The sequence below is a fragment of the Urocitellus parryii genome, chromosome 14, assembly GCF_045843805.1.
Source record: "Urocitellus parryii isolate mUroPar1 chromosome 14, mUroPar1.hap1, whole genome shotgun sequence".
Taxonomy (NCBI): Eukaryota; Metazoa; Chordata; class Mammalia; order Rodentia; family Sciuridae; genus Urocitellus; species Urocitellus parryii.
Window position 1 is genome coordinate 42,371,621 of NC_135544.1, and position 27,596 is coordinate 42,399,216.

Below are 27,596 nucleotides of genomic sequence, written 5' to 3' on the forward strand. Positions count from 1 at the left end.
TACAATGTTCTGAAGATGGCTAGCAGGTGAAAAATTCTTCCAAATATGGCCCCATATTTTTAATTCCATAAAAATTTTGTCATGTTGGAATGAGAATATCAGGTTTTTCTTGATTTTGTATTTCTTCAAAGTAACACATGTGGCTGTTTCCATTGAAATTTGTAGAAATATTTATTATTAGTATTTAAGAAATAAATAAACATCAGCAATAATCAAAATGATATTTTAAATTTTTATTGATACCATTTTGTTTATGAACTAATCTATTTACATATTCATTTAAACTGTATCCTTACAACTTGAACACAAGCATTTTTCTTGACATTAACTCACAGAAAACATTTACCTACTTAAGAACCTCTGGTGCAATTTTAAGTTCTGAATAAAAAAATATTTCTAATGTGATGAATATTAATTTTTTCAAAACATCAAATGAAAAACCTCCCATTACTTTTTAAAATAAAAGCCATGAGACATAAATAATCACTATATACATTACAACTTGCTTTTGTCAAATTACCAAGAAGAGCATCATGCCTATTGTTAAGATCTCCCCCATTATAGAATGCAAAGAAATAATATTGTATATGACAATATTCTGGTTAGTACACTCAGGTTTTGTATAGTTTGGTTTATTCTGTTTTAGAATTGCTAGAAAGAAGTAAGTAATCTTTGTATAAACACCATACTTTAAAGTTATGTAGATAATGTAATCATTTTTAAATATTTTATAATAGTAGCATTTATCTTTTTAGAAGTTATGCACAGGTCCTAAAATACTACGTGATTAGAATGTCACACTGAGGTTATCCTTATGTATCTTTATTATATGAATGTCTAATAACTGCATATTGAAATTAAAAGATATTGCTTAATATTGACCAAATATTTAACACATTTTGTCATTAAGTTTCTACTGGCTTTCTTAATTTTAAGTTTACCTAAACTAATCTAATAATTGGCCTTTCTTTTTTAAAATGAAGCAAGCATTATTTTCTGTTTGTGATAAATGTCAACCTTTTTTTTTTTTTCTTGTTGGTTGTTTTTTTTTTTCTTTTTGGAAGACAAGTATATTTTGATGTAATTTAGGAAGAATGCTTTTTGAATTCTGTATTACCTTGTTATTGGAAACCTGTAGACGCTACTTCCAAAAATAACAGGAATTAAAAGATGTGGTACAAGAATAATACCATAAGACAGCAGTTGTATATAAGGTTGTTTAAAAACAACCAAAGCAAAATAAAAAGCACACAAAAAACTTGGCATAGGTTATTAGTAGCTTGTAAAATCCCTGACTCTGCCAGATTGATACTGATTTAGCTGACACCAGGAATACGGGTGGCCTATTTTAACTATAGTGTTTTGACCTTTTAAATTTTTAAATTAACTCTTAACCTACCTGCAGTCAACATTTTTTTTTTTTCAGAATTTGATCTTTCTTTCTTTGTACCTTGAGTTGATTGAAGTTAGAACATTTTAGAGCTGTCATTTTCTTTTATGCTTTTTGCATTGTGGAAAATCACCACCTTATTTGTTGACATGAAATGGTAAATAATTATGACTTGAAAACATTGTTTCCTAATAAAAACATTTCTGAAAAAAAAAATGGCCACCAGTGAACCTATGCATCCCTGTGACTGGAAAAGTGGGCCCATGGCCTAGTTGAATACACCAGACCATTAAATGAAGCAACTCCCTCACCAAAGACCCAAAAAAGGAGGAGCACCCCAAGACTGAACCTGGGGGGCACACTGACCCCATCACCTGGTCATTCCTTATAAGCCTTGCTCAAGAAAATCACCACCACAACAGACCTCTGAATCTATCCTTGGGCTTTAGCACAGCGAGGTTTCTCTTATCTGTGGACCAAGCACAGCCCGCTCCAAGCTGACACCTCAAAGTTGAAACTCCAGGCTGATGCTGAAACTGCCCTCAGTCTGGACCAAGGCCTAGGGTAAGTTCCTGAGCATTAACAGCTCTGTGCCCTGAACCTGTACTTTGGCTGGTTTGTAATCTTATCTGACCACCTGTAGGGACTCTTTGCATTTGTTACCTGTTGTTCTCTGTCTTTACTGTCAGTTGGGTCTTTTGAAACCCTGTCACTGCCTTAACCCTTTATTAGCCTTTCAATAGCGCGAGAGAGAGAGAGAGAGAGAGAGAGAGAGAGAGAGAGAGACACACACACACACACACACACAAAAGTGAAAAGTGAGATGAGTGACTTGAGTGTTACAGATATTAGAAATTAAGACTGAAATAAAAGAACTGATGTTTGCCCAGCTTGATTATCAGGTGACCCACAAGGATATGGTGAACTGCTACTGCCAAAGTGGTACAGCCTGTGAATATATTGTTATTAAAAAAATTCTGACATTGTGGAAAGACTCAAATGTGTTTAATCTGATGACGTAGCTTGCTCCCAACACTCACTGTCCTCCCCCCTTTTCTTGAACAGCTTGACTCTTGGATTTATGACTTAAAAGTATATCGTCCCTCTCTGTCCTGTTTTCCCTGTGAAGTAGTGTGGGTGGCTAGGCTTTTAAGGAAAAAGCAGCCTGTGACTCCCCATGGTCACTAGGATTACCCAAATCCACTGCTTCCTGGCCCCTAAACCCTTCCTAAAATTCCAGTATATTTGCATATTTATAGCATTCATGAAATGAAGCACATCAGGTCACTAAAAAGAAAGGAGGTGCCTATTGTTGAAATAAGTAGGTGAAAGTAGCATCCAGGCTGATATCTATCTATCTATCTATTTATTTTTACCTGTTGATGCTTGCAATGGAGGTTTCAACAATAATTCCAAATAGAGTTCACATAGCACAGTAATCATCAGTTTGGGGGGCCAGCCATTCCCCACATCTCACCTGGCATTTCAGATTCCACCATGTTATAGTCTAAGTCAACCACCTCTTTGATTTTGTCGCATTGAGATGTCCCCAGATTTCTCCGCTTCAGTTTCCTCTATATTTATGCCCCAATTCCAATGTCCTTTAATAATACCTTTGCTTTTTTCTATCTTAAAATTCAGATCCAAGAGAACGATGCTAAAAGCCATTTTTTTCCAAATCAGCCTCAGCCAGTTCTTGAGGAAAGGAAACTGAAACTAAGTGAGGCTGAGAGGAGAAAGGAAACTGAAACCTGTGCCCTAGGAATAAAGGCAGGAGGCGGTGCAGAGGTGCGCCCAGTCCGACCTAGAGGGTCAGCGGCGCCAGGTCCTGAAGTTTCCGCTGGAGCTCGGCGCCGGGTGCTCTCTCCTCCACTTTCCCTCGGTTAGGCGTGCAGTTCAGTTGCTCTGTGGACGCTACATGTTCAGGACCCGGGATTCCGGTCCCGAGTCTGGGGTCCGGGGATTCCAGTCCGAGGTGAGGAGAGAGAGAGGTGCTTCAGCGCCAGCTAGGAGATGGGGAGTGTCAAAGTGAAGGATGTCCCCAGGGAAGGGCTGGAGCCGAGCTGTTCCGCGGAGGGTCGAGGTCTCTTCCACTTCTGAACGGATTGGTCGGGATAGTGGCTCCGGAGTTGCAGAAGTAGGACACCCGCTGGACTTGCAGAGGCTGCATTGCACTGACTGCTGGGTCCTAGAGGCCGGCATGGGGAGAGGCAGAGGGAAGGGTTGGGATAGTGGAGGTGAGCGCGGAGGTTTGGAGAGGGAAGCGAGAACAAGCATTTGAGGGGCCCTCTTCAAGGGGAATCTGGGCTCTTGAGGTACAACTAAGGGAAGTCCAATGTGATGACCTTGGGTATTGACAGCAGCAAGTATGTTTCCTCCACGCAGAACCCAGGGCCTGCTCCAGGCTTTCAGAATCTCAACCTGCACTTTAATAAGGTATCCTAAATGATGCCTATGCACCCTTAAATTTCAGTGGCTTGAGACAATTTATGGCTTATCTCTTAAGGGTTAAAGGTGTTCATGTACTGCTTGGCTTTGGTCCCAGCATCTCTGTTGGCTGAGGCAGTCAAGAGGATCGCCATGTTTGAGGTCCTCCTGGGCAATTTAGTGAGACCCTATGTTAAAAAAAAAAAAAAAGAAGGACTGGGGATGTACTTTAGTGATAAGGCACCCCAGGTTCAATCCCTTTAGGAGCCAAGAGGCAGGCATTACTTTTCTATTGTTGCATAATGAATTACCACATTTAGTGCCTTAAAACAATAAGAATTAATTGTTTCTGTGGATCTGAAGTCCAGGCAAAAGTTAATGGAGTCCTCTTGCCCAGTATCTCACTCAGGGGAACTCAAGGGCTGTCCTCTCCTCCCAGGCCCTGGGTTATTAACATAATTTTGTTGTTTCCTTGCTGGCGGTTGGTTGGGCTTACTTTGAACCTTTAGCTCCCACCTCAGGTCCCTGCCACTTGGCCCTCACCAAGCCTGCAAGAGACCTTCTCCCTTGTCTGCCACCAAAGGGTCTATTACATAATGTAACCTAGTCATGGGAGAGGCTGTTCCATTAAGTTCACAGGCCTGCCACTCTCCAGGGGAGGAGATTATACAAGGTTTGTATGCTAAGGCGGTGGACCCCTGAAGACCATCTACACGTTCTGCCAGCCACCTTGGATCTGCTGCCAGGGCGGGGTTTCCATCAGGCACTTCACCATTTTGCTCTAATACATGACCCACGGTTTCCTACTCTTCCCTTCTTCTTCCATTCTCTTGCCTTCCACTCCCATTTCTTCCTCTTTTCCGCTTCCTTTGTAAGATTTTTTTGAATCAGAATGCGAATACGATTCTGACAATACTGTAATTAGATGATATACTTTTAACGTTTCTTTCCTTATAATTTATTTGTTTAGATGTGTGTCCTGTAGAGATTTCCCCAGTCCTTTTGATGCCACTTAACATGGTTCTCTGTCCTCTAAATGTCTTGTAAATTCGTGGTCACTGCTATAGACTTGATCAGATTCAGGTTTGATTGGGGTGGGGGTATTGGGCCAGAGTTTTTCAGATATGTTGAAGATACTTTTATTTTTGTCCTACTTTCACCTAAAAATACTAAGACCTGTTACTGCACTAGAAGCTGTAAAATGGTGAGATTCTACAGTTCCTCTTCTGTTTATTAGCTGGATTACCTCTCCCTGTGCTACTGCTTAGTAATCCAATGGTACAGTATTTATTAGAAAGGCAGAACTTCTTGATTCTAGAAGTCATTTTTTTTTTCACATATTAGCCTTAATTTCTATTTCTATCTCTGGACTTCCTGTTGTGAAAGATGAGGAACTTAGCATGCATTCTTCTATTCTTCTTTTTCCTAGACCTCTGATTCATTTTATTATTATTATTATTATTATTATTATTATTATTATTGTATCATAAAGGTTTATTATGTTTTCCAGACTTTGTACTGTGAATCCAATTCTTGCAATTTGTTTCTATGTTGAGTCAGAAGTGGAAAACCAATAAAGATACAGTTACAAAATTATGTTTATGAACACATTATTCACTGTCAAAACAGTCTATATATCTGGCTAGGAAATGCAGTTCTCGATTATTGAGACTACTATTTGAAATAGACCATGACAATTGAAATAGACTGAATTCAAAGTATTGTGGACTCCCTTTGCTTTATAGCTTAATTAATTTCTGTTTTACTTTTTCTTGATTATCCTCATGTCCCTCCCCATTTTCTGTACTTCCTTTACATAAAATTATCATTAAGATATATGGTTGGTGAAACTTCTGACTTAAAGTCTAGTTAATGTCATTTTTCCTTTTCAATGAATTGAATCACGATTTGGATGAAGAATTCTAGCTTCAAATTATTCCCCCATTATAAATTTGAAAACATTGTTTTCTTTTATCAAAATATCCAGCATATTGCCTATTTTAATTTGTTCTAACTGTGTGTCAGGCACTTATGGTAAGTCATTTGTATACATTAGTTCATACATTTAAATAACTTGAAAACAATCAGAGGGAAATAATATTATTGTCATTTTACAGATGATTAAATGCAAAGAAAATAAATAACTAGTCTAAATAATAGAACTATAGAGTGTGCTTGAGAAATACGATTAAAACTCAGGTCATCTGTCAACAGGATTCATGAGTTTATTCACTTCACCTATGTTTTAGAATCCATTTCTTCTCAGCTCTCTGTTTCTCTATTTTTAGAGCTCTGTAAATCTAAAGTGTAGTTTTCTTTTTTATCATTATTTCTGCTCAACACTTGGAGGAACTTTTCAACCTAAATGCCTTTTTTTTAATTTCATTACAGTCTAATAATATTATATTGCTTTGCAAATATTGATTAATTTTTCTGTCCACCTGTTTTAGAATCCTTTTTTTTCCCTTTGTCTTTTTTTCTGGAATTACCATTCTATGCCCTTAGAACTTTTTCATCTATCATCTGTATTCCTTAGTATTTTTTCAATTATTTTTATATCTCCTTGTCTTTTGTTTCTCTCCTCTAAGAAACTTCTTGGACTTTAATCCGCAGATCACTAACTTGAGATTCCAGCAGGTTCATTTTATTGTTCTGAACATTAATTTTTTTGAAATTATGTTTTTAATTTTTATGAGCACTTGCTCTGTTTCTCTTTGTGATAATATTTTATTTGATAATATCTTTTTGATTCTTTGACAATACTACTTAGACATTTTCAAAGCTCTATTCTGTTTCTTAATCACATTAGTCATCTGATTTCTTATTTTCTTTTTGCCTCTGGTGTTTGGGGATTCTAATGTGTGTGTGTGTGTGTGTGTGTGTGTGTGTGTGTGTTTGTGTGTGTGTTCATTCAGCTATTTTTCTATAGTATGCCTCTTCCTGAAATGAGGGAGAAGTGTGGATAAGAACCATGAATTCTATACAAATGTTAAGGCATGTATGTGTTTAGTATACAGTTTTTTTTATTGATTGTTTAAAACATTACAGAGCTCATGATATATCATCTTTCATACATTTGACTCAACTGGGTTTTGAACTCCCATTTCTACCCCAAATACAGATTGCAGAATCACATCTGTTACATACTCACATTTTACAGAAGCGTTTTGATAGGGTATGTGAGAGGAGTGTAGGCAGGCTGGCTGTGGAATCCCTTGGAATCCCTTAATTGTCAAAGTAAAGAGAGTTTTATTCTGCCACCATGGTTACTGTTAAAAAAAAAAAATAGAGCTGTGTCCAGAAGATACCCACATCTCATTAGAAATTATGATTATTTTTATAGAAAACTGTGCTGGTCTTTTCAATTTATGTGGGTTATTTCTTCAAATATTTTCTGAATTGTCAGGACAAAAATACTCAATTTGTTTGGGGTGAACTATTTAATATATAAAACAATTAGGTCATTATTTTGTCCTAGCAGTTCCATTAAAAAAAAAAAAAGTTCTGGAGCCACTAAGGATGCTGAGAATGTCTGGAAACTTATAAATTAACTTATTACATCTTGCAGAATCAGACACTATCCCTTCTGATGCTCTCTTTTCTTCTGTGACATCCTCAGAGTTAATTTTCTTTTGCTTGTTCAGGTCTGACTGACTTGTCTTTTTCCTTTTGAGCTGCGTAAGACTTGGAGAATTGAAGGAAGACAGCACAGCTATGTGGAGTTAGCAAGTTTTCAGGAAAATGTCTGAAGTCCTTGCCTGGGCACAGGACCCTTAATAGTCTGATCTGTGCCTGCCTTTCCAACCTCACCTCCAGTTGGTGCTTTGCCTTGTAGAGTGACCTGCAGAGTCTCAATCCACATTTCTGTGTATTAGACCGGTGATGATTTGCTACCTGCAACATCTTTGCTTCCATAAAATTCTTCATCTGTCCATCATACTGTATTGTTTGATTTCATTCTCCTTAACCCCCACTAGGGTGTGAGGACCACTCTCCATACCCACTTGGCTGTGTTGCAGTGAGTACAATGCCTGGCAAAGAGTAGATAATCTATCACTCACTGAAAAAGATGGTAACTTGGTGAGCAGGCGACCGTGTTTATATTCCTGTTTCCATTAAGTGTTTCCTCAATGTCCCAGCACACAGTATTTTCTTTTTTCTTCAAACTGTCTCAATTTTAAAGTCCTATACCTTCTTTCTTTTTGATTTTTTTAATATTATTTTAGTTTATCAGAGTGCATCACCACTGTATGTTCTTCTTCATTCATGTTGTGAAAAAGAAGTCTACATCTATGCATTCATCTGTCAATCATCTCTCTGTATTTAATGTTAACAGCCTTAACACACTGTGTGGCATATGCTTATTTTGTTTCCATGACAAGATGGGTAAGTGCATTTTCTTCTGCCTCTTTCGTAGTTCTTTCTGTTATCTTTTTAGACTCTTCCACCTCTCTTCTGCTGATTATTAAATATTAGTAATCCTCAAAATTGGATTTTTGCTTCCTTCTCTTTTTCCATGAGGATATCTCCTGCTGTTCAAGCAAACTAATCTATGCCAGTGGCTCCCTTACCATTCATGACTCAATTATTCAGATCTAGCTCAGACCTTGAAATTTGACTTCTAGACCTATGTATTTAATTACTTACATGACATGGCCTCTGGTAAGTCTTGAAAGTCTGCAATATCAGGTTGTCCACAAATTAACTCGTAATTGTTGTTTTAAGGTTACAAGCTTTCATTGCGGGGTTTCCAGATGAGGAAACGACCTATCACCCATTTCATTGCATGAGCTAGAATCCTGATTCATCCTTGATGGTCCCCTTTTCCTCTCTTCTTCATCCATTACCAAATTATGTCAAACTCACCTTCTAAATTACCTTCGAAGAAATCCACATCTTTCCAGCTTTACTAACACAAACCCCCATCAAACTATGATTACGTGAAACTATCATCATTATAGTCCTGAAGAGTAGCTTTCTCTCTTCTCTACTAATGAGAATGTTACGCTCTTCTTATCTGTTCCCTGTACTGTCACCAAAGTCATCTTTGCAAAATGCAGCCATTAGAATGCCACCTGCTTAAAATATATCAGTGGCTAAACTTGTATTCTAGGATGGAGAGAAAATCCTGTGTATGCCCTCGAAGGCCCTGCATGCCCTTCTATATGTCCAGATCTGTATAGCCCAGGGGGCCCTTCTTCACCTTCCCCATTCCATTTCCATTGGCAACTCCAAGAGCAGCTCCATCTGTGTACCTTCATACTATAGAGTTTTTACACCTGGTGTTTTAGTGCTCCCTCTGCTTGGAATGCTACGTTCTCCTTCTTTGTTCAGTGAGTTCTTGTTTAATCCTTTGGGAACCATCTTCAGCATTACTTCTTTAGGGAAGCTTGCTTGGACCTCTTTGTTAGTTTTGAGATTTTCCATTGTTTATAAGATTATGTGATTAATATAACTGTCTTTCCTGATAGTTTTAAGCTCCTGGAGAACTAACTGCATGTTGACTTGGTTCATTTTGGTATTTCCATCGACTAATATTTTGCCTGACACATAATAGTCATTCAGAACCTATTTGTTGATAGAATAAAAATGTTCTTATTTTTCTTCTTTCTTTGCAGGTCTGCCATTTTCATTAATAATTACCTTTTAAAGGAACAAGAGGAAAGGCATTTGGTATACATTTAATATTTGCCAGTTCAGATTGGAGACATGGCAGCAATCAGAATGGGTAATTTTTCATTTAAAATATTTATAGAATTATAAAATATATGCTATGCAGATTTAGTGGAATTAAAGTAACTGTATCACAGTTTCTAATTTCTCAAAAACCGACTTAAAATGGTTGGACTGAAAATAATCCACTCTCTTTGTCTTTATAGATTACACTGTGTTCTCAGAGAGAATGTCACAGTTCATTTTGCAACAAATGCCAGAAGCTGAGTGAGTATTTTTGTAATTATATAGAGCTGTGAAATCATATATTCCCTGTTTCTTATACATCTATTTGGCCTTATTCTTTAAAAAAATATTTAGTTTTTAGTTTTTTTAAGTGGACACAATATCTTTATTTTACATTTATGTGGTGCTGAGGATTGAACCCAGTGCCTCATGTATGCTAGGTGAGCATTCTACCACTGAGCCACAACCCCAGCCGTATTCAGCTTATTCTGACCTATCTATCTATATGTATCTCAATATATACATATGTATGTAATGTAGATGCATTATAATACATCAATAGACAGCTATATAGCTACATATATTCAGCTAATTCAGTTATGAATATTCAATAATAATGCCACCCAGTTTTGAGTCATTATTTAATTTATATGTGATTTCTGTTTTAATTCTGTGTTTTTTTCATTTTAGCTATTCCAGTTTATTCAATGATTTTGTTGAATCTGAATTTTTTCTGATTGATGGAGATTCATTACTTATCACATGTATATGTGAGAAATCATTAAAGCGAGGACAGAATCTCCATTTTGTCTACCTGGTGGAACGCTATCTCATGGATCTTAATAGTAAAGGAGGGCAATTTTCCATAGTTTTCTTCAAGGTAATTTGACAATTGAGTTCTTTTCTATGATTTGAGTTTCCAATCCAAAATTGTTTAAATTATTTTGTACTTTTTTCTTTTATAACCAAGTAAACGTATTTTTAAAAGTTTAGAATATTTAAGGGGAGAAAAGAAAAAAAATATTAGCCACAGTCTTAATATTCTCAAATCACAACACTTAACCTTATATTTTTTTATTTTCAATTATGGAACTTTATTGTAAGGACACACACATTCATGAAGGTAGATGAGAAATCTCCTCATCAGTAGTCCATCTGATCTCTGGGTTGTAATTCGCCAGCTCTGAGAACTATTTCTGTCTTCAAAACTCAGCAGTAAGTTTATTTGAGCACAAAATAATATGTGTTTTTGCCCAGCAAAACCCACCAACTATTCTTGGTTATTGTTTGCTCTATAGTAAGTACGTTTGAGAGAACCTTATTTAGTGATCTTTTTCTGATTAAAATATAATTAATAAAAATCTTACAATTTTGAATGTATAACCATATCACCCCTTCCTCATTCTTTTCCTAAAGGAAAGCTAACTACCCAAGGAGTTTGGTGTGAGTCTGTTCAATCATTTCACAACCTACATTATTGTTATATTTTTGAACATTGCTGGTTGCCTACTAGCAATATTTTGAATGAAGAGCTAGGGTTCTGGATTAATGTATACAATTTAGTTGGCTATGCAAATTTTAGTCTTTTGAGAGAAACTTTTGCTCCCTAAGGGAGGTCATGATGGGTTAAAACAGTCCTCTAGAGCAATGTGATCCATCTCAGTTCTCCATTCCAGATAATTTCTATCTATCACTGCTTTTGATATAATTTCTCTTGTCTCTTTTGCATTGAGATTGGAGAAGAAAAGATTTAGATAATGCAAAGAAAGACTGAGGTAAACCCTGAGTAAACCTTGAGTATTATTGTTTTGCTTTGCAGGGGAAACATTTTTTAAATATGAATTGTAATTTATGGCGTATCAGTATGAAGGGCAGTCAAAGTTTTAGGGTTTATTTTCAAGATTATATGACAGAAGAAAACAGTTGGATTTGATTCCTGTAATGTCGTTAATGGTATGTCTTCACCAACAAAAGTAGAAAAACACTACATGATCATTTCAAAATAATGTACTTCATCACCTTCTCCACAGGATGCTGAGTACGCATATTTCAACTTCCCTGAACTTCTTTCTTTGAGGACCGCTTTAATTCTTCATCTTCAGAAAAATACCACCGTCAATGTTTGCACTAACATTTCTGGATGCTTATCAAAAGAGTGGAAAATTTTCTTGGAAGAGAATTGCCCATATTTTCTGGTAGTCGCAGATGAAGGCCTGAACCATCTGCAAACAGATCTTTTCAACCTTCTCATCCTTCAGTCCTGGTCCATGGAGGTCAACATCGTGCTTTTCTCAGGCCAGTCATCTGATATTCTCCGACTTTATGGCTACCTTATGCCAAGCAACTATAGGAATCAGATATTTTTTTGGAAGGTAATTTATATCAAAAAAGCAACATTTATATTAAAATTTTCTAAATTAATTGACTCAGCTTTCTTTCCATTTCCTACTTGGGAATTATCATGGGCTTAACAGAGAAGTATAGAAAACTAATAATAATGATAATTATCATAGTAATAAATAGTATTAATACATATTGTTATTCAATAGTGCTTGGCTCTTCTCATGAATGATTTTTATTTAACTTGTGCAACAGTCCCATAAGGTAGTTGGTAGTATCATCTATATTTTATAGATGAGTAAATGGATACTTGAATAAGTAATCTGTTCATTATTAACACTGAAAGAGTAAGAGAACAGAGTTGAAAGGACACAGTATGACTCCAGCCCCCATGTCCTTAACTACTGTGAGGCATACTGACTCCGGTTTAATAAAGGTAGAAAATGTATTAAATTGGAGGCAAAAGTTCTGTCTATATTGCTGAGATATACTATTAAAATGATGATCTCAACAAGAACACAATAGAGTGAGCTAATAAGAAAAAAAAGGAACTGAGATAAGTTTGTTACTTCATTGAAATTCTCAGAGTAAAAAATGTGGAGTGACTTTATAAATAAATCTTGTTTCTATTTATTTTTCACTACTTGTAGTAAATTCTGAATATGAAGTTCATTCTACAGTTCATCACAATAATTTTTGATCAATTAATTTTTATCACTCTTTGAAAATTGTGTCAAAACCCAGGTGACTATCATAAAATGTTAAAATAGTTTATTTTGCTTCAGTTAGTATTCCTATCATCAAACTATTGCCACCTCTGGTTGCCTACTGTGAGCAGGAACAACCCTGGCATTTGTTTTTATATTGAGAGGGAGGAAGTATTGCTAATCAGTTCATTTTATTCTGTTAGAGTGATTTCTGAATCTGTTTCAAGAGTGTCCTGCAAACATTCTGGCCAATCTCTCCTTAAGGACACTTTTTTAATTAGAGGATTTTATTCATGGTAAAATGATTTATTTCCTAATTTTTGGAATTTAAAGAGGTATTTAATCAATCAATTGTGGACACCTTAAATAGAATTAGGAACTCAATAAAATGCATTTTATTAATCCAATTGAGGAGCACTTGAAATATTGGTAATGGCAGTTGCAAGGATGATGGGTACCTGTGGAGAGGTTATGCTATTTGCTATTTATTTAATGCAACATGTTTTATTATGATAAATATGTTTTAAATAGGTAGTTATGCTTGAAATTTTGTCATAATAAAGTACATTCCATTAAATGGGCATGATGATTTTTTGGAGGGTGTTGGAAATGTTCTAAAATTAGCTTGTGATGACTGTTGCACTATTTGGTAAATTTGCTAAAAGCCTTGAATTGAACATTTAAAACAAATGAGTTTTATGTTATTTTATTTATACCTTAATGAAATTATTGAAAAATATAATGCATTATTTTCCTAGGAAAGATAAAATAGTGCTCTTTGGCAAGCTTACAAAACATTGCTGACCATCTGCAATTACGTTAGTATAGTTTCTATTATTACTGAAAATATATTATAACATAATTATACCTTAAGTATCTGATTTTCTGTAGTTGGAAAATAATTATATATTTGATTTATGGCAATTTATCTGACTTTCCTCTGTCTTGCAGAATTTAGGGAACATTTTCAAGACTTACAAAACCCTGCTTAAACGATTGGAAAAATGCAGAGTTTTAGCCTTAGAACCTCTTTTGGGAAATTTAAAATGGGAAAACATGATGAAAGAGGTAATGAAACTTTAAATTTTTTATTTGAACTGATTTTTTAATTATAAAAAAGTTAAAAAATATGTAGATTTTTCATAATTCCTTCCCCCCCAATCTTTCCCTGATGCTAATTTCTTTCTTTTCTTTTCTTTTTTTTTTCTTTTTTTGTGCATGCCCTGCCCTGATGATAATTTCTAATGTAGCCATGTGCATTAATCAAAACCAGGAAATTAACATTGGGATGGTACTGTTAACTAAGTTTCAGATCTTATTTGAATTTCACTTATTTTTGTGACTAATATACTTTTTCTGATTTAGAATTGTATATAGGATACCCCATTTACTTAATTGCTATGTCTTCCCGGTCCCTTCCACTCTGTAATTATTCTCAAACTTTCCTTGCCTTTCATGACCTTGACAGTTTTGAAGAGTATTGATGTTGTGTTTAAAATATCCTTCAGTTTGGGCTTGCCTGATGTCCTTTACTGTTTGGAATGAGGTTATGCATTTTTAGCAAGAATGTCACTGAATTAATTCTGTGCTCTTAGTGCATCATAGCAGAGCTCATGATGTTGGTGTGTCTTAATATTGGCTAAGTTGCTTGGTCCCTTGAGAGCTTTTTCCTGGTGAGAAGTTATTATTTTCCCTTTAGAGTTCATAAATATTTTCAGTAATATTCTTTGTGACGATGCAAATTATGTTTTTTCTTACACTTTTGCTAACTAATTCTAGCCACCATCAGTGAAACTTTTGTGCAGTTATTTTGGATATTTTTGCCTAATGCTGATTTTCTACTTCACTCTTTGCTATGTTCCATAACTGGAATTCTATTTCAAGAGAGCAGTCCTAATTCTGCAATTTGTTTGTTTATTTGGTTAATTATGTCAATGTGGACTAATGGGTATTTATATTATAAGTTAAAATTCAGTATTATAATTATTTTAGTGCTCAGATTGTTCCAGGTTTGAACATTGGAAGCTCCTCCAGGTTGGCACCTGCCTTCCTCTATAAGACTCTAATCTTTTGGGGCATTTTCCTACTTCTTGAAATCTCCAAATGTTCTGGTCTTGTCTTACATTTTTCCTGTCCCAGCCCTGAAATTAATCATTTATCCTATGGGTTCTGGTTGTTTTTATTGGAAAATGGCAAAAAGAAGCCCAGATATGGGAACTCTGTTCATTGCTATTGAAGTATCATTGCTAATAGGTCTTCCCAGAAGACAGAGCTGGTAAATATATGTATACTAATCCTTGTGTGTGCAAATGTCTATATTTTAATTATCTGAATTTCCACCTCGGTATTTACCTACTTACCTTTCTATATTAAATATCATATGTTCATACTTTTTTCTTTCACTTCAATTCAATTCCATATGTTCATTTTATTCTTTCCTTTATCTGTAATTTCTTTCTTGAATTGTGAGAAATCCAGCTTTCATTGTCTGCAATATATGTACTTATTTGTTCAATTCTAGTACACACATAAACTAGTTTTAGAATTGTCAACTTTATCCTGTGGGAAACATTCCGTAAGCAGATTAAAGAACTTTTGCATAAATAGTTTTATCTGTAGCTCTTAAATATGTTAATATACTGTTTTTCAAAGTTATTTAGGTTAATTTTTCTTGTCCATCTATTACAATATCTTATAGGTATTAATTAGTATTTTCCTCTCTTTTTGCACTTAATAGAATATTTTGGAAATTATTTTAAAACAGTTTATACATATCAGCATTATGTTATATAGCTGCATAGTACTTCTAGGTGTGAATATACTGTATTTTTTTTTAGTTATTCTCTTAGGAATAGGATTTATTTTGTTTTTTAATACTTTGAAATTACAATCTATGCTCTAATGAATAACCATATCATGTGTATTTTTGTACTGTTGGAGGTTTATCTTCAGAATAGACTCTAGAAATAGCATGCTGAAAGAAAAGATAAGTGGAGATAAAGTTTAGTTAGGTATTGTCAAAGTTCCTAATGGAAGAAGGAATAAAAAAACTGATTTTTGCAGGCATTTCTGGGTTTGACTCTGAACTGTTTTTACATGTTACAAATATTAACTCTTTGCATATAAAAGACGTATGAATATTTTCTCTCAACATGTCAGTTGACTTGACTTCATTTGTCATGAACTTAAAAATATTTAATATTACTTTTATTAATCTTTTTGGGGGAGATTGTCTTGGCTTTTAAGTCATTGTTAGAATTCCTTATACAAAGGAAGGAGAAAGTTGTCTAAGATTTCTCATATTTATATTTTCCACATTTTTATTCATGATCCATTGGAGTTTATTCTTGTGTGTAGTGTGAGATGTGGATATAAGTTTTGAGTTTTTCAAATGACTACTCTGTGCATTTTATTAAAAAGGTGTCTTTCCCCCAATTATTTGAGATGACACCTGTTTGTATACTAAATTTCTTTATGTATTTGTAATAATACTGAACTTTACTCTCTATTCCACTATTTAGTTGCAAATTCTATGCTCTTTTGATTATAAAGACTTTGTGGTATTTTTAGTGTCTCATTGGGCTAGGTTTTCCACTTAATTGTAAGTTTTTCATTGTAAGTTTTTCTCTTACAATGGTCTCAAAACTATTCTTGCATGTTTATTTCTCCATGTGAAATTTTGTTCTCAACTTGTTTATGTCAAAAAATAACTATTGATATTTTTATTGGATGGTATTAAATTTATAAATTCAATTGGGAGACAATTGGCATTTTTATAATGATGAGTTGTTCTAGGCAAGGAGAAGGAATGTATAACGTTTCTGGAAGTCAACTTTTGTCTCTTTCAGAAGAATTTGAAAAATTTCTTCATATACATTGTATATAATTCTTGTTAATTTCTTCCTAAGTAGGTGATCTTTTTTGTTGCCATTGTAAGTGGAATTTTCTCTGTCATTATGTTCTCTACTTTTTTCCTTGTTTATGCTTATGAAATCTGTTGATTTTTATATGTGAATTTTACTCTAAGTTTTCATCAAATTCTTTATTTTGACTTTTTAATTTTTTTGGTACTGGGGATTGAACTCAAGAGCACTCGACCACTGAGCCACATCCCCAGCCTATTTTGTATTTTATTTAGAGACAGGGTCTCACTGAGTTGCTTAGTGCCTTACTTTTGCTGAGGCTGGCTTTGAACTCTTGATCCTCCTGTCTCAGCCTCCTGAGCCACTGGGATTACAGATGTGTGTGGGAAATTATTTTATTTTGTTTTTGTTTAGTTTTTATCATTGATTTTATGGGGTTTCCCATATCATATAATCTGTGAAAAGACAGAAATAATTTTGTTTTTCCTTTCTCCATTCTTATGCCTCGAATTGCTTTCTTCAGTCTGATTGGATTAGCTAATGAATATAGTGGATAATAGCAGAGATAGCATCTTTGTCTTATTCCTGGTTTTAGTGGAAATGTCTCTAGTGTTTCTCATTAAACAGGACTAAGATTATCTATCTATCTATCTATCTGATCTATGATGTTAAAAATTTAGCCCTAAGCTTCTATTTTTGAGTATTTTTATAGTAAATGAATATGTGTTGAAAGTGCAGATATAATCATAACTTAGCTTTATTAGTACTCTACATGATATTAATAAATTTCCTTACATTGAAGCAATTTGGCATTCCTGGTATAAATACTATTTAGTCATGATGTATCACTTTCTTAATGTGGTATTGGATTCTGTTCACTGATACTTTGTTTAGAATTTTTGCACTGGTATATCTGAGGGATACTTTTCTGTAATTGTCTATTTTTATGTTGTCAGTGTTTTATATGCATCATAAAAGAATGTTTTCCTTTTTTTAGTAGTCTGAAATTATTTATAGATCTTTGGAATTATTTGGTCCTTAAACATATGATAGAGTTTTGTTGGATTATCATTGAAAATAATAGCTCTGTGAATCGTTTTGTTTTTTAGTGTCTCATGGTAAAAAATATTTAATCTGTCATTTCCACAATCTCCTCTAAAAATTTTTAATTCATATTTTATGTCATTTGATTGTTTTCTTAACTTTCATCAATGCTGCTTATTACATTTTTAATTGTGACTGTTCTCCTTTGAGCATGTTGAATACATTCTTTATTTCAGGGTAGCTTTACATTTTCTAAGATTATTTTGCTGAATTAAACTATTTAATTTGTTCATTTTTCTCTCTCTTTCAATTTTGCCCCTAATTTATCAGTTGCTGAATCAAGATCATTTTTCATATCATAAAACACTTATTTTAGTTAACCTTATTTAGATTATAGACTTAGACTGCTTGTGCTTTATGGTGGTTGTTATTTTTTGGTATTGATAATGACATTTCCCTTAGTTAATTTATGTCAGATTTTGTTTCAGTTAATTTATGTTGGAATTTTGAGTTTTGCAAGAGTTCTCCACTCCATTTTCATTATATTGATTTCATGATATTTTCATTCATCAGGTATTTGAAAACTGGATTTTTACAAATAACTCTTTTTTTTAAAGAGAGAGTGAGAGGAGAGAGAGAGAGAGAGAGAGAGAGAGAGAGAGAGAGAGAGAGAGAGAATTTTTAATATTTATTTTTTAGTTCTCGGCGGACACAACATCTTTGTTGGTATGTGGTGCTGAGGATCGAACCCTGGCCGCACGCATGCCAGGCAAGCGCGCTACCGCTTGAGCCACATCCCCAGCCCACAAATAACTCTTTGATGAACATCTTGGTGCTAGATCTTGGTGCACAGTTTGGATTATTTGGATTATTAGGCTAGATCCCTAGAACTTGGATAGCCAATCAGAAAGTATTAACAATTTAATGATAATTATATGTATTACCAAATTCCCTTGCATTAAGCCTGTATCTATTCATACTCTCATTAACAAAGTATAAGAGAAATGATACCTTACATGATTTCCTGCCTATTAATCTTAAAATGTACTTTGTTAACTTGAAAGTAAAATACACTAATTATTTTTGTATTACTAAAAAGACTAAATATTTTTATATTTGTATAATATCTATATTTCATTAGAGAATTATAGACTTATTAAAGGCTTGGACATTTTTTATTGATTTACAGATTCTCTTTACATCTTTCTAAAAATTATTTTAATTATTCTTATGTTAGTTATATATGACAGCAGAATGCAATTCAATTCATATTACACAAATAGAGCACAATTTTTCCTGTCTCTGGTTGAACACAAAGTAGAGTCATACTATTCATGTTTTCATACTATTCGTGTTTTCATACATGTTCTTAGGGTAATAATGTCCGTCTCATTCCACCGTCTTTCCAACCCCCATGTCTCCTCCCTTCCACTCCCTTCCCTTTGCCCTATCTAAAGTTCATCTATTCCTCCCACGCTCCCCTCTCCATCCCTATTATGAATCAGCATCCTTATATCAGAGAAGACATTCAACCTTTGGTTTTGGGGGATTAGTTAACTTCACTTAGCATTATATTCTCCAACTTCATTCATTTACTTGCAAATGCCATAATTTTATTCTCTTTTAAGCCTGAGTAATATTCCATTGTGTATATATACCACATTTTCTTTATGAATTCATCTACTGAAGAGCATCTGGTTTGGTTCCACAGTTTAACTATTGTGAATTGTGCTGCTATAAACATTGATGTGGCTGTGTCCCTGTAGTATGTAGTAGTCCTTTGGGTATAAACCAAGGAGTGGGGTAGCTGGGTAAAATGGTGGTTCCATTCCCAGTTTTCAAAGAAATCTCCATACTGCTTTCCAAAATGGCTGCATATTTCCATATTTCCAGTGAATTTCATGCAGTCCCACCAGCAGTGTATGAGTGTGCCCTTTTCCCCACATCCTCGCCAACACTTACTGTTGTTTGTATTCTTAATAGCTACCATTCTGACTGGAGTGAGATGAAATCTTAGAGTGGTTTTGATTTGCATTTATCTAATTGCTAGAGATGTTAAACATTTTTTCCTATATTTATTGATTGATTGTATATCATCTTCTGAGAAGTGTCTGTCCCATTTATTGATTGGGTTTTTTCCTTTTTTGGTGTTAAAATTTTGAGTTCTTTATATATCCTAGAGTTTAGTGTTCTATCTAATGTGGATGTGGTACAAATTTGCTCCCATTCTATAGGCTTTTTCTTTACCTCACTAATTATTTCTTTTGCTGAGAAGAAGCTGTTGAGTTTGAATCCATCCCATTTATTGATTCTTGATTTTAATTCTTGCACTACAGAAGTCTTATTAAGGAATTCAGGGGCCTAATCTGATGTGATGGAGATTTAGTTCTACTTTTTCTTCTATTAGGTGCAGGGTCTCTGGTTTAGTTTCTAGGTCCTTGATCCACTTTGAGTTGAGTTTTGTGCATGGTGAGGGATAGGAGTGTAATTTCATTTTGTTGCATATGAATTCCCATTTTTCCAGCACCATTTGTTGAAGAGATTGTCTTTTCTCCAATATATGTTTTGGTGCCTTTATCTAGTGTGTGATAACTGTATATCTGTGGGTTTATCTCTGTGTCCTCTATTCTGTACCATTGGTCTACAAGTCTTTTTGGGTGCCTATATCATGCTGTTTTTGTTACTATAGCTCTGGAGTATAGTTTAATGACTGGTATAGTGAAGCCACCTGCTTTATTCTTCTTGCTAAAGATTGCTTTAACTATTCTGGGTCTCTTATTTTTCCAGATGAATTTCATGTCTGCCTTTCCTATTTCTTTTTTTTATTAATTATTTTTTTAGTTGTAGGACATAATACCTTTCTTTTATTTATTTATATGGTGCTGAGGATCGAACCCAGTGCCCCTGTATGCAAAGCAAGCACAGTACCACTGAGTCACAACCCCAGGCCCTGATTTTTCTATTTATATGAGGAATGTCATTGGGATTTTGATTGGAATTGCATTAAATCTGTATAGTGCTTTTGGTAGTATGGTCAGTTTGACAATATTAATTCTGTCTGTCCAAAAACAAGGGAGATCTTTTCATCTTCTAAGGTCTTCTCTAATTTCTCTCTGTAGTTCACTCTATAGATCTTTCACTTCTTTCATTAAGTTGATTCCCAAGTAATTTATCACTGATATACAGAAATGCTTTTGATTTATGGGTGATGATTTTATGTCCTGCTATTTTGCTGAATTCATTTATTAGTTCTAGAAGTTTTCTGGTGGAATTTTTTGGGTCTTCTAGATATAGAATCATATCATCAGCAAATAGTGCCAATTTGTGTTCTTTTTTTCCATTTTTGCATCTCTTTAATTTCTTTCATCTAATTGCTCTGGCTAGTGTTTCAAGAACTATGTTAAATAAAAGTGGTGAAAGAGGGCATCCCTGTCTTGTTCCAGTTTTTAGAGAGAATGCTTTCAATTTTTCTCCATTTAGAATGATGTTGTCCTGGAGCTTAGCATAGACAGCTTAATAATGTTGAGATAAGTACCTGTTACCTCTAGTTTTTCTAGTGTTTTGAACATTAAGGGGTCCTGTGTTTTGTCAAATGTTTTTTTTTTCTGCATCTATTGAGATTATCATATTACCATTATCTCTGAGTCTTTTGATGTGATGAATTACATTTATTGATTCCACATGTTGACCCAAACTTGCATCCCTGGGATAAACTCCACTTGATTGTGGTGCACTACCTTTTTGATATGTTTTTTTTTGCCAGAATTTTATTGAGAATTTTTGCTTCTATGTTCTTTAGAGATATTGGTCTGAAGTTTTCTTTCTTTAATGTGTCTTTGCCTAGTTTTGGAATCAGGGTAATATAGGCCTCATAGAATGAGTTTGGAAGTGTTCCCTCTTTTTCTATTTCATGAAATAATTTGAGGAGTATTTGTATTAGTTCTGCTTTAAAAATCTTGTAGAAATCAGCTGTGTATCCATCCAGTCCTGGGCTTTTCTTGGTTGGTAGGCTTCTGATGGCATCTTCTATTTCATTACTTGAAATTGATCTGTTTAAATCATGTATATCATTCAGGTTCAGTTTTGGCAAATCATGTGATGCTAGAAATTTGTTGATATCCTCAGTATTTTCTATTTTATTGGAGTATAAATTTTCAAAATAATTTCTAATTTTTTCTGTGTTTCTGTAATGTTGGTCATGATATTTCCTTTTTCATGATGGATGTTAATAATCTGAGTTTTCTCTCTCCTTCTCTTTATTAGCATGGCTAAAAGTTTATCAATTTTATTTATTTTTTTCAAAAAACCAACCTTTTGTTTTGTCATCTTTTTTTCAATTGTTTCTTTTGTTTTAATTTCATTGACTTCAGCTCTAATTTTAATTATTTCCTGTCTTCACCTGTTTTTGGTGTTGATTTGTTCTTCTTTTTCTAGGGCTTTGAGATGTAATGTTAGGTCATTTATTTGTTGACTTTTTCTTCTTTTAAGGAATGAACTTCATGCAAAGAAATTTCCTCTTAGTATCCTTCATAGTGTCCCAGAGATTTTGATATGTTGTACCTGTGTTCTCATTAACCTCTAAGAATTTTGTAATCTCCTCCTTGATGTCTTTTGTAACCCATTTTTCATTCATTAAATAGCATATTATTTAATCTCCAGGTGTTGTAATAGCTTTTATTTTTTATGTTATCACTGATTTCTAATTTCATTCCATTATGACCTGATAGAATGTAGGGGAATATCTCTACTTTTTTGTATTTGCTAAGAGTTGCTTTGTGGCATTATATATGGTGTATTTTAGAGAAGGATCCACGTGCTGTTGAGAAGAAGTGTATTTGCTTGTTGAAAGATGAAATATTCTATATATTTCAGATAAATCTAAGTTATTGATTGTTTTATTGAGTTTTATAGTTCTTTCTTCAGATTTTGCTTGGAAGATCTCTCCAGTGGTAAAGGAGGTGTGTTAAAGTCACCCAGAATTATTGTGTTGTGGTCTGTTTGACTCTTGAACTTGACAAGAGTTTTTTTGATGACTGTAGATGCTCCATTGTTTGGGGGCATATATATTTATAATTGTTATGTCTTTTTGATGTATGGTTCTATTGAGCAGTATGAAATGTCCTTCTTTATCCCTTTTGATAAATTTTGGCTTGCGTCTACTTTATTTGATATGAGGATGGAAACCCCTGCTTATTTCTGAAGTCCAAGTGAGTGGTATGTTTTTTCCCAATCTTTTGCCTTTAGTCTGTGGATGTCTTTTTGTATGAGTCTCTTAGAGGCAGCATATTGTTGGGTATTGTTTTTTAAATCCAATCTGCCAGTCTATGTCTTTTAATTGGTGAGTTTAGGCCATTAACATTCAGGGTTATTATTGAGACTTGATTTGTATTTCCAGCCATTCTTGCTTATTTTTTTTTGGTATTTAACTGACTTGGTTTCTTCTTTGATTAGTTATTCCTTTACTGTAATCCCTCCCTCTGCTGATTTTCATCATTGTTTTTCACTTTCTCTTGTTGGAATGTTTTGCTGATGTTGTTCTGTAGTGCAGGCTGTCTAGTTATAAATTCTTTTAACTTTTGTTTATCATGGAAGGTTTTTATTTCATCATCAAATCTAAAACTTAATTTTGCTGGATATAAGATTCTTGGTTGACATCCATTTCCTTTCAGAGCTAGGTATATGTTGTTCCAGGATTTTCTAGCTTTCAGGGCCTGGGCTTAAAATTCTGCAGATATCTTAATTGTTTTCCCTCTATATGTAATGTGTTTCTTCTCTCTTATTCTGTGTGCTAGGCATTTTCATTATAATGTGCCTTGGTGTGGATCTGTTGTGATTTTGTACATCTGGTGTCCTGTAAGCCTCTTGTATTTGGTTTTCCAATTCATTCTTCATGTTTGGAAAATTTTCTGATATTATTTCATTGAATAGTTTGGTTTGAAAGTCTGTGTCTTCCTCTATCCCAATAACTCTTGAATTTTGTCTTTTTGTGTCATATTTCTTGAATGTTCTGCTCATGGTTTCTTAACATCTTCACTGTGATCTACATTCTTTTTGAGATTATATATTTTGTCTTCAAGTCCTGTCTTCCAAGTGGTCTAATCTGTTGGTGATGCTTTCTATTGAGCTTTTAATTTGGTTTCAAGGATTTCTGTTTTTTTTTTTTTCAGAACCTCCATCTCCTTATTGAAATAATCTTTCGCTTCCTGTATTTGCTTATGTAGCTCTTTATCAAAATGATATTTTGCTTCCTGTTTTTGTTCTCTTATATCATCCTTTAGTTCACAGAACATTTTAGTTATATACATCCTGAAATTTGTCATTTCTTGTGTTTTGCTGGCCACAGATACTAATAATGTAGCATCTTGATTTGTTTTGGGCACTTTTTCTCTTGTTTTTTTTTTTTTTCTTTTTTTTTCAAGTTGTTTGTGTGTCTTTCCTTCTAGCACTGAGGATCTGCAGCATTACCCTTTTTTATGCTTTAGGCTTATAGTGCTCCTGCAGGATTCCAATACCTCTTCTTTGTGGGGAAGAACAATGTTACCAATACAAGCAATATAAAACCTTAAACCAAATTGTTTCTATTAAAGCATTTACAGTTTTGTCATAATATACAGAAATGGTGAGTTCAATTAATTTCTACAATATTAAACAGTAGGTTTGCAAAAGGGTTTATAGTTTCTGATAAAGTGTGAAAAGGGAATCTAAAGAAGATGGTTAGTAGTGGGGGAAGGGAGAGGAAATGATTTTGGGGAGACAAGTAAGTGGGAAGACAAAAGAGTATATCAAACAAACACAGATAAATATTAAGAAAAACAAAAAGTACAAAAATAGGAAACAAAAGAATATACAACACAACTGTAATATACTATTCAGACATCCCAGTCCTTAGTATCCTAATTCATGCAAAGTACTTGGTTTCATCAATGTTGGGATGTGAGGGTGGCAGAATAGAGAGGGAGGAAAAAAAAGTCTTAAAGGAAGAAATAAGGATTGTTTTGGTTGGAGATCAGTATGTTTCCTGCTTCCCTTTTCATCCAATAGGTGGGATCATCAGTTGTGAGCTGGTATCTCACAACACATATGTGAAGGTTTCCAGGGTGGGAGGGTTGGTCTTGGGTGCAGAGCACCTGGAAGTGGGGTATGGCACCAGCTGATCCCTGAGAAGAGATTGCATCCCAAGGATCTCCTTTGGGGACTGCTTGTGTGATGTGGGCACCTGGTCTTATCTCCTTATATCACCTATAGACCTCATAGTTCCTTGTCTCTAATTTATTCTCTAAAGTGTATCTCACTCACCCACTCCCTTTCTATTCCTAATCAGGGACCTTTCTCTCAGGAGGTCTTAAGGGTTGTACTCTAGGGGCTGCGAACCTGTCTTGGAGAGCTATTTTGTATTGGGCAGTCACTGTGCGGGGTTAGCAGCTGGGGACTACGGATACCTGCCCAGCTGGTGTTCTAAGCTGGGATTCACCAAAACTATAGGTAACAACGAAGGTGTCCCAAGATGGAGGCGTCTGCTTTCAGTGATGGAGTGTCAGGTTGGATTGGGGGGCCCAGTCAGTGGCATTGGGCGATGTGTTCAAAGATGCAGCTCTGACCCAGTGTGGGCTCTACGGGTGTCAGCGGGGCTGTCCTAGGCCTCATTCTTTACATCTGCATTTTAATGATTTCATTGAAATTATTTTCCCACTTAAAATTTTGTAGTGTTTTAATAGAAACAATTATAGTTTTACATTTATAGTTTTATAGTCCTATTTATCTGTTTTTTTCTGTATGGTTTATCCTAGTAAGATCACTTATGGATAAACATATTCATTTAGAAATCTAAATGCAATCACAAGTTACATTTTGCTTCTGCGACAGGCCTGTGAGACTATATCTCTGCTGAAGCAAATCTGGCCGGAAGGATCTGACATTCGACGTGTCCTCTGTGTTACTTCATGTTCGCTGTCTTTAGGAATGTATCATTGCTTTTTAGAAAACAGAAAGAAGTCCTCCTCTGATCAGGTAAGTGACATCCAACAGGTGTGCTTTTTTTTTTTTTTTTTTTTAGTATTTTTTAGATGTTGATGGACCTTTATTTAATTAATTTATTTATTTATATGCGGTGCTGAGAATCGAGCCCAGAGCCTCACACATGCGAGGCAAGCGTTCTACCACTGAGCCACAAGGTGTGCTTGTTTTACCTCTCCTGGTAAAACAAGGAATGAAATATGATGTTGGGATTTTGATAGGAATTGCTATGGATATGTGTTGCTTTGTGTAGCATGGATATTTGCACAATATTAATTATTCTTATCTATGAACATGGACAGCTTTAATGCATTCCCCTTTGATGTTCTGTAATGTTCATCTACCATTTTCTCCATTTAATTCTCATGTTTATTCATGTTTTCCCCTTATTTATATAAGCTTCAACTTAGAGGAACAGCAGTAGAACTTATATCCATAAAGAAACATCTGCTGTGTTGCTCTGTGATTTAATGTTTTACTGTACAGATATTTTACCTAGTTCACATTTAGTCTAAATCAGTTACTGGGAGGAAACAGGAAGGGGTGTTATCGCATGGTGGAATCCTGCTCTGCTGCCATGTTTTGGAATCTGTATTCATCATGCCAATAATCCTTACAACAGCTTTTCAAAGCAGGCATTATTATTCCTATTTCACATATGGGAACACAGACTGAGTTTCAGGTATTCCAGATAACATTCCTCAAGCCAAAGGAGTTAAATAGCCACATGGATTAAATTCAGGCTTGTCTTGCGCAAATTCCATAATACCACAGTCCTGAAAGAACATGCCTCTTGTTTTGTTTTGATGTCATCCTAACTGAAGAGGTACTACAGTTCTTTAATTATTTATGGCAGGAAAGGTCAACAATCTGTGGTCCAGCCTGGATTTCCTCTATATCTAAACATTCATCTCTACATATATGTACTCTTACTCTTGTATGCACACACACATCACATAGCCACATGTACACTGGCTATTTTGATATAATCTTAGTACTGGGGGGATTTTAACTAAAAATCCTTGTTAAGGAAAAAGTGAAGTTTTACCTCTATCTTCCACAATTTCAGAAAAGTACCACTTGCAATCTTCCTGCCTCAGCATCCTGAGCAGCTGGGATTTCAGGCATGCGCTGTAGTGCCCGGCTCAATATCTCTTTAAATATGCACTTAGTGAAACATTTCTCCATGATTCAGCATGCTATTTGAAATCATTCTCATAAAAAATAGTAGTAAGTCAAATTGACCTTTGTAGAACTTCCAACCATTGGACCCTATTTGGCCCTCTGGAGGTGCCCTGATGGAGTCTTACTCTTGCTTCCCTGTCAACCATGCAAACGTTTGAGGATAATAAAGACATATTGTCCCTTGGTGTCCACTTCCTTACCCTTGTTGTCATTGGGCATGTTGAGGTGCTCTGTGGTGTCCTTACCCTGGTAACTTGCAATATTACTTTTAACCTATGATGCTTTGGACAACTAGGACAATTAAGATGTGGCTCCATCCATACAGAGTCCTGTGGGTTCTTGACTTTTTTCATAGCTTGATCAGCTCATGTGAAGACCAGCTTAACTGAAAATCCTGAAAAATGTCTTACTTCAATCACTATTAAGCTAGAGACATCCTTTTTACTTTATCTCAAATATGCATAAATGCAGTCAAGTTCATTAAGGAAAGTACTGTCTTGGCATGCAGAGTGAAGAATGCAGTAATGCTTTCATTCCTGCTCAAAAGAGTGTGGTTCCTAGCTATTGTGGTTCTGCATGTTTAGGATGCAGTTTTTGTAGGCTGCTGTTCTCTGGTTTACCATCTCTATTTTATTTAGGTGAAAGATCATTGCTTAACCCTGGAGGAGGCGAAAGATTTGTGTAGACTGCATTGTCTCAGTGTGGTGTTTCTTCTCCACTTGCCTCTTTCTCAAAGAGCACGTTCCAGATCTATCACTTCCCATTGGATTAAAGGCGCTCAGCCTTTTTTGAAAATGGTAAATATACTCTTTTATTAGTTTATTGTTCTTTTGTTTCCCCCTGTTTGGTGGATTAAAAACCACAATCATCTTTAAAACAGATTTATATGTGCACAGTATTGGCCCTTTGGGGCTTTAAAGGTTTGATTGCTTAAATCAATCACTCATA

General features: G+C 34.8%; 1 protein-coding gene across 1 annotated transcript in view; it reads left to right on the forward strand.

Annotated features, from left to right (window-relative positions):
* The first annotated feature begins 3,184 nt into the window (after window positions 1-3,184).
* The window catches only part of LOC113183458 (putative ATP-dependent RNA helicase DDX60), a 112,888-nt gene continuing 88,476 nt past the window's right edge, over window positions 3,185-27,596 (forward strand). Inside the window, exons 1-8 of the mRNA XM_077792565.1 lie at window positions 3,185-3,365; window positions 9,436-9,545; window positions 9,697-9,757; window positions 10,187-10,376; window positions 11,527-11,868; window positions 13,495-13,611; window positions 25,314-25,457; window positions 27,287-27,445. Coding sequence (XP_077648691.1) covers window positions 9,527-9,545; window positions 9,697-9,757; window positions 10,187-10,376; window positions 11,527-11,868; window positions 13,495-13,611; window positions 25,314-25,457; window positions 27,287-27,445 — 1,032 coding nt within the window. The 5' untranslated portion in view covers window positions 3,185-3,365; window positions 9,436-9,526. The remainder of the gene's footprint in view (window positions 3,366-9,435; window positions 9,546-9,696; window positions 9,758-10,186; window positions 10,377-11,526; window positions 11,869-13,494; window positions 13,612-25,313; window positions 25,458-27,286; window positions 27,446-27,596) is intronic.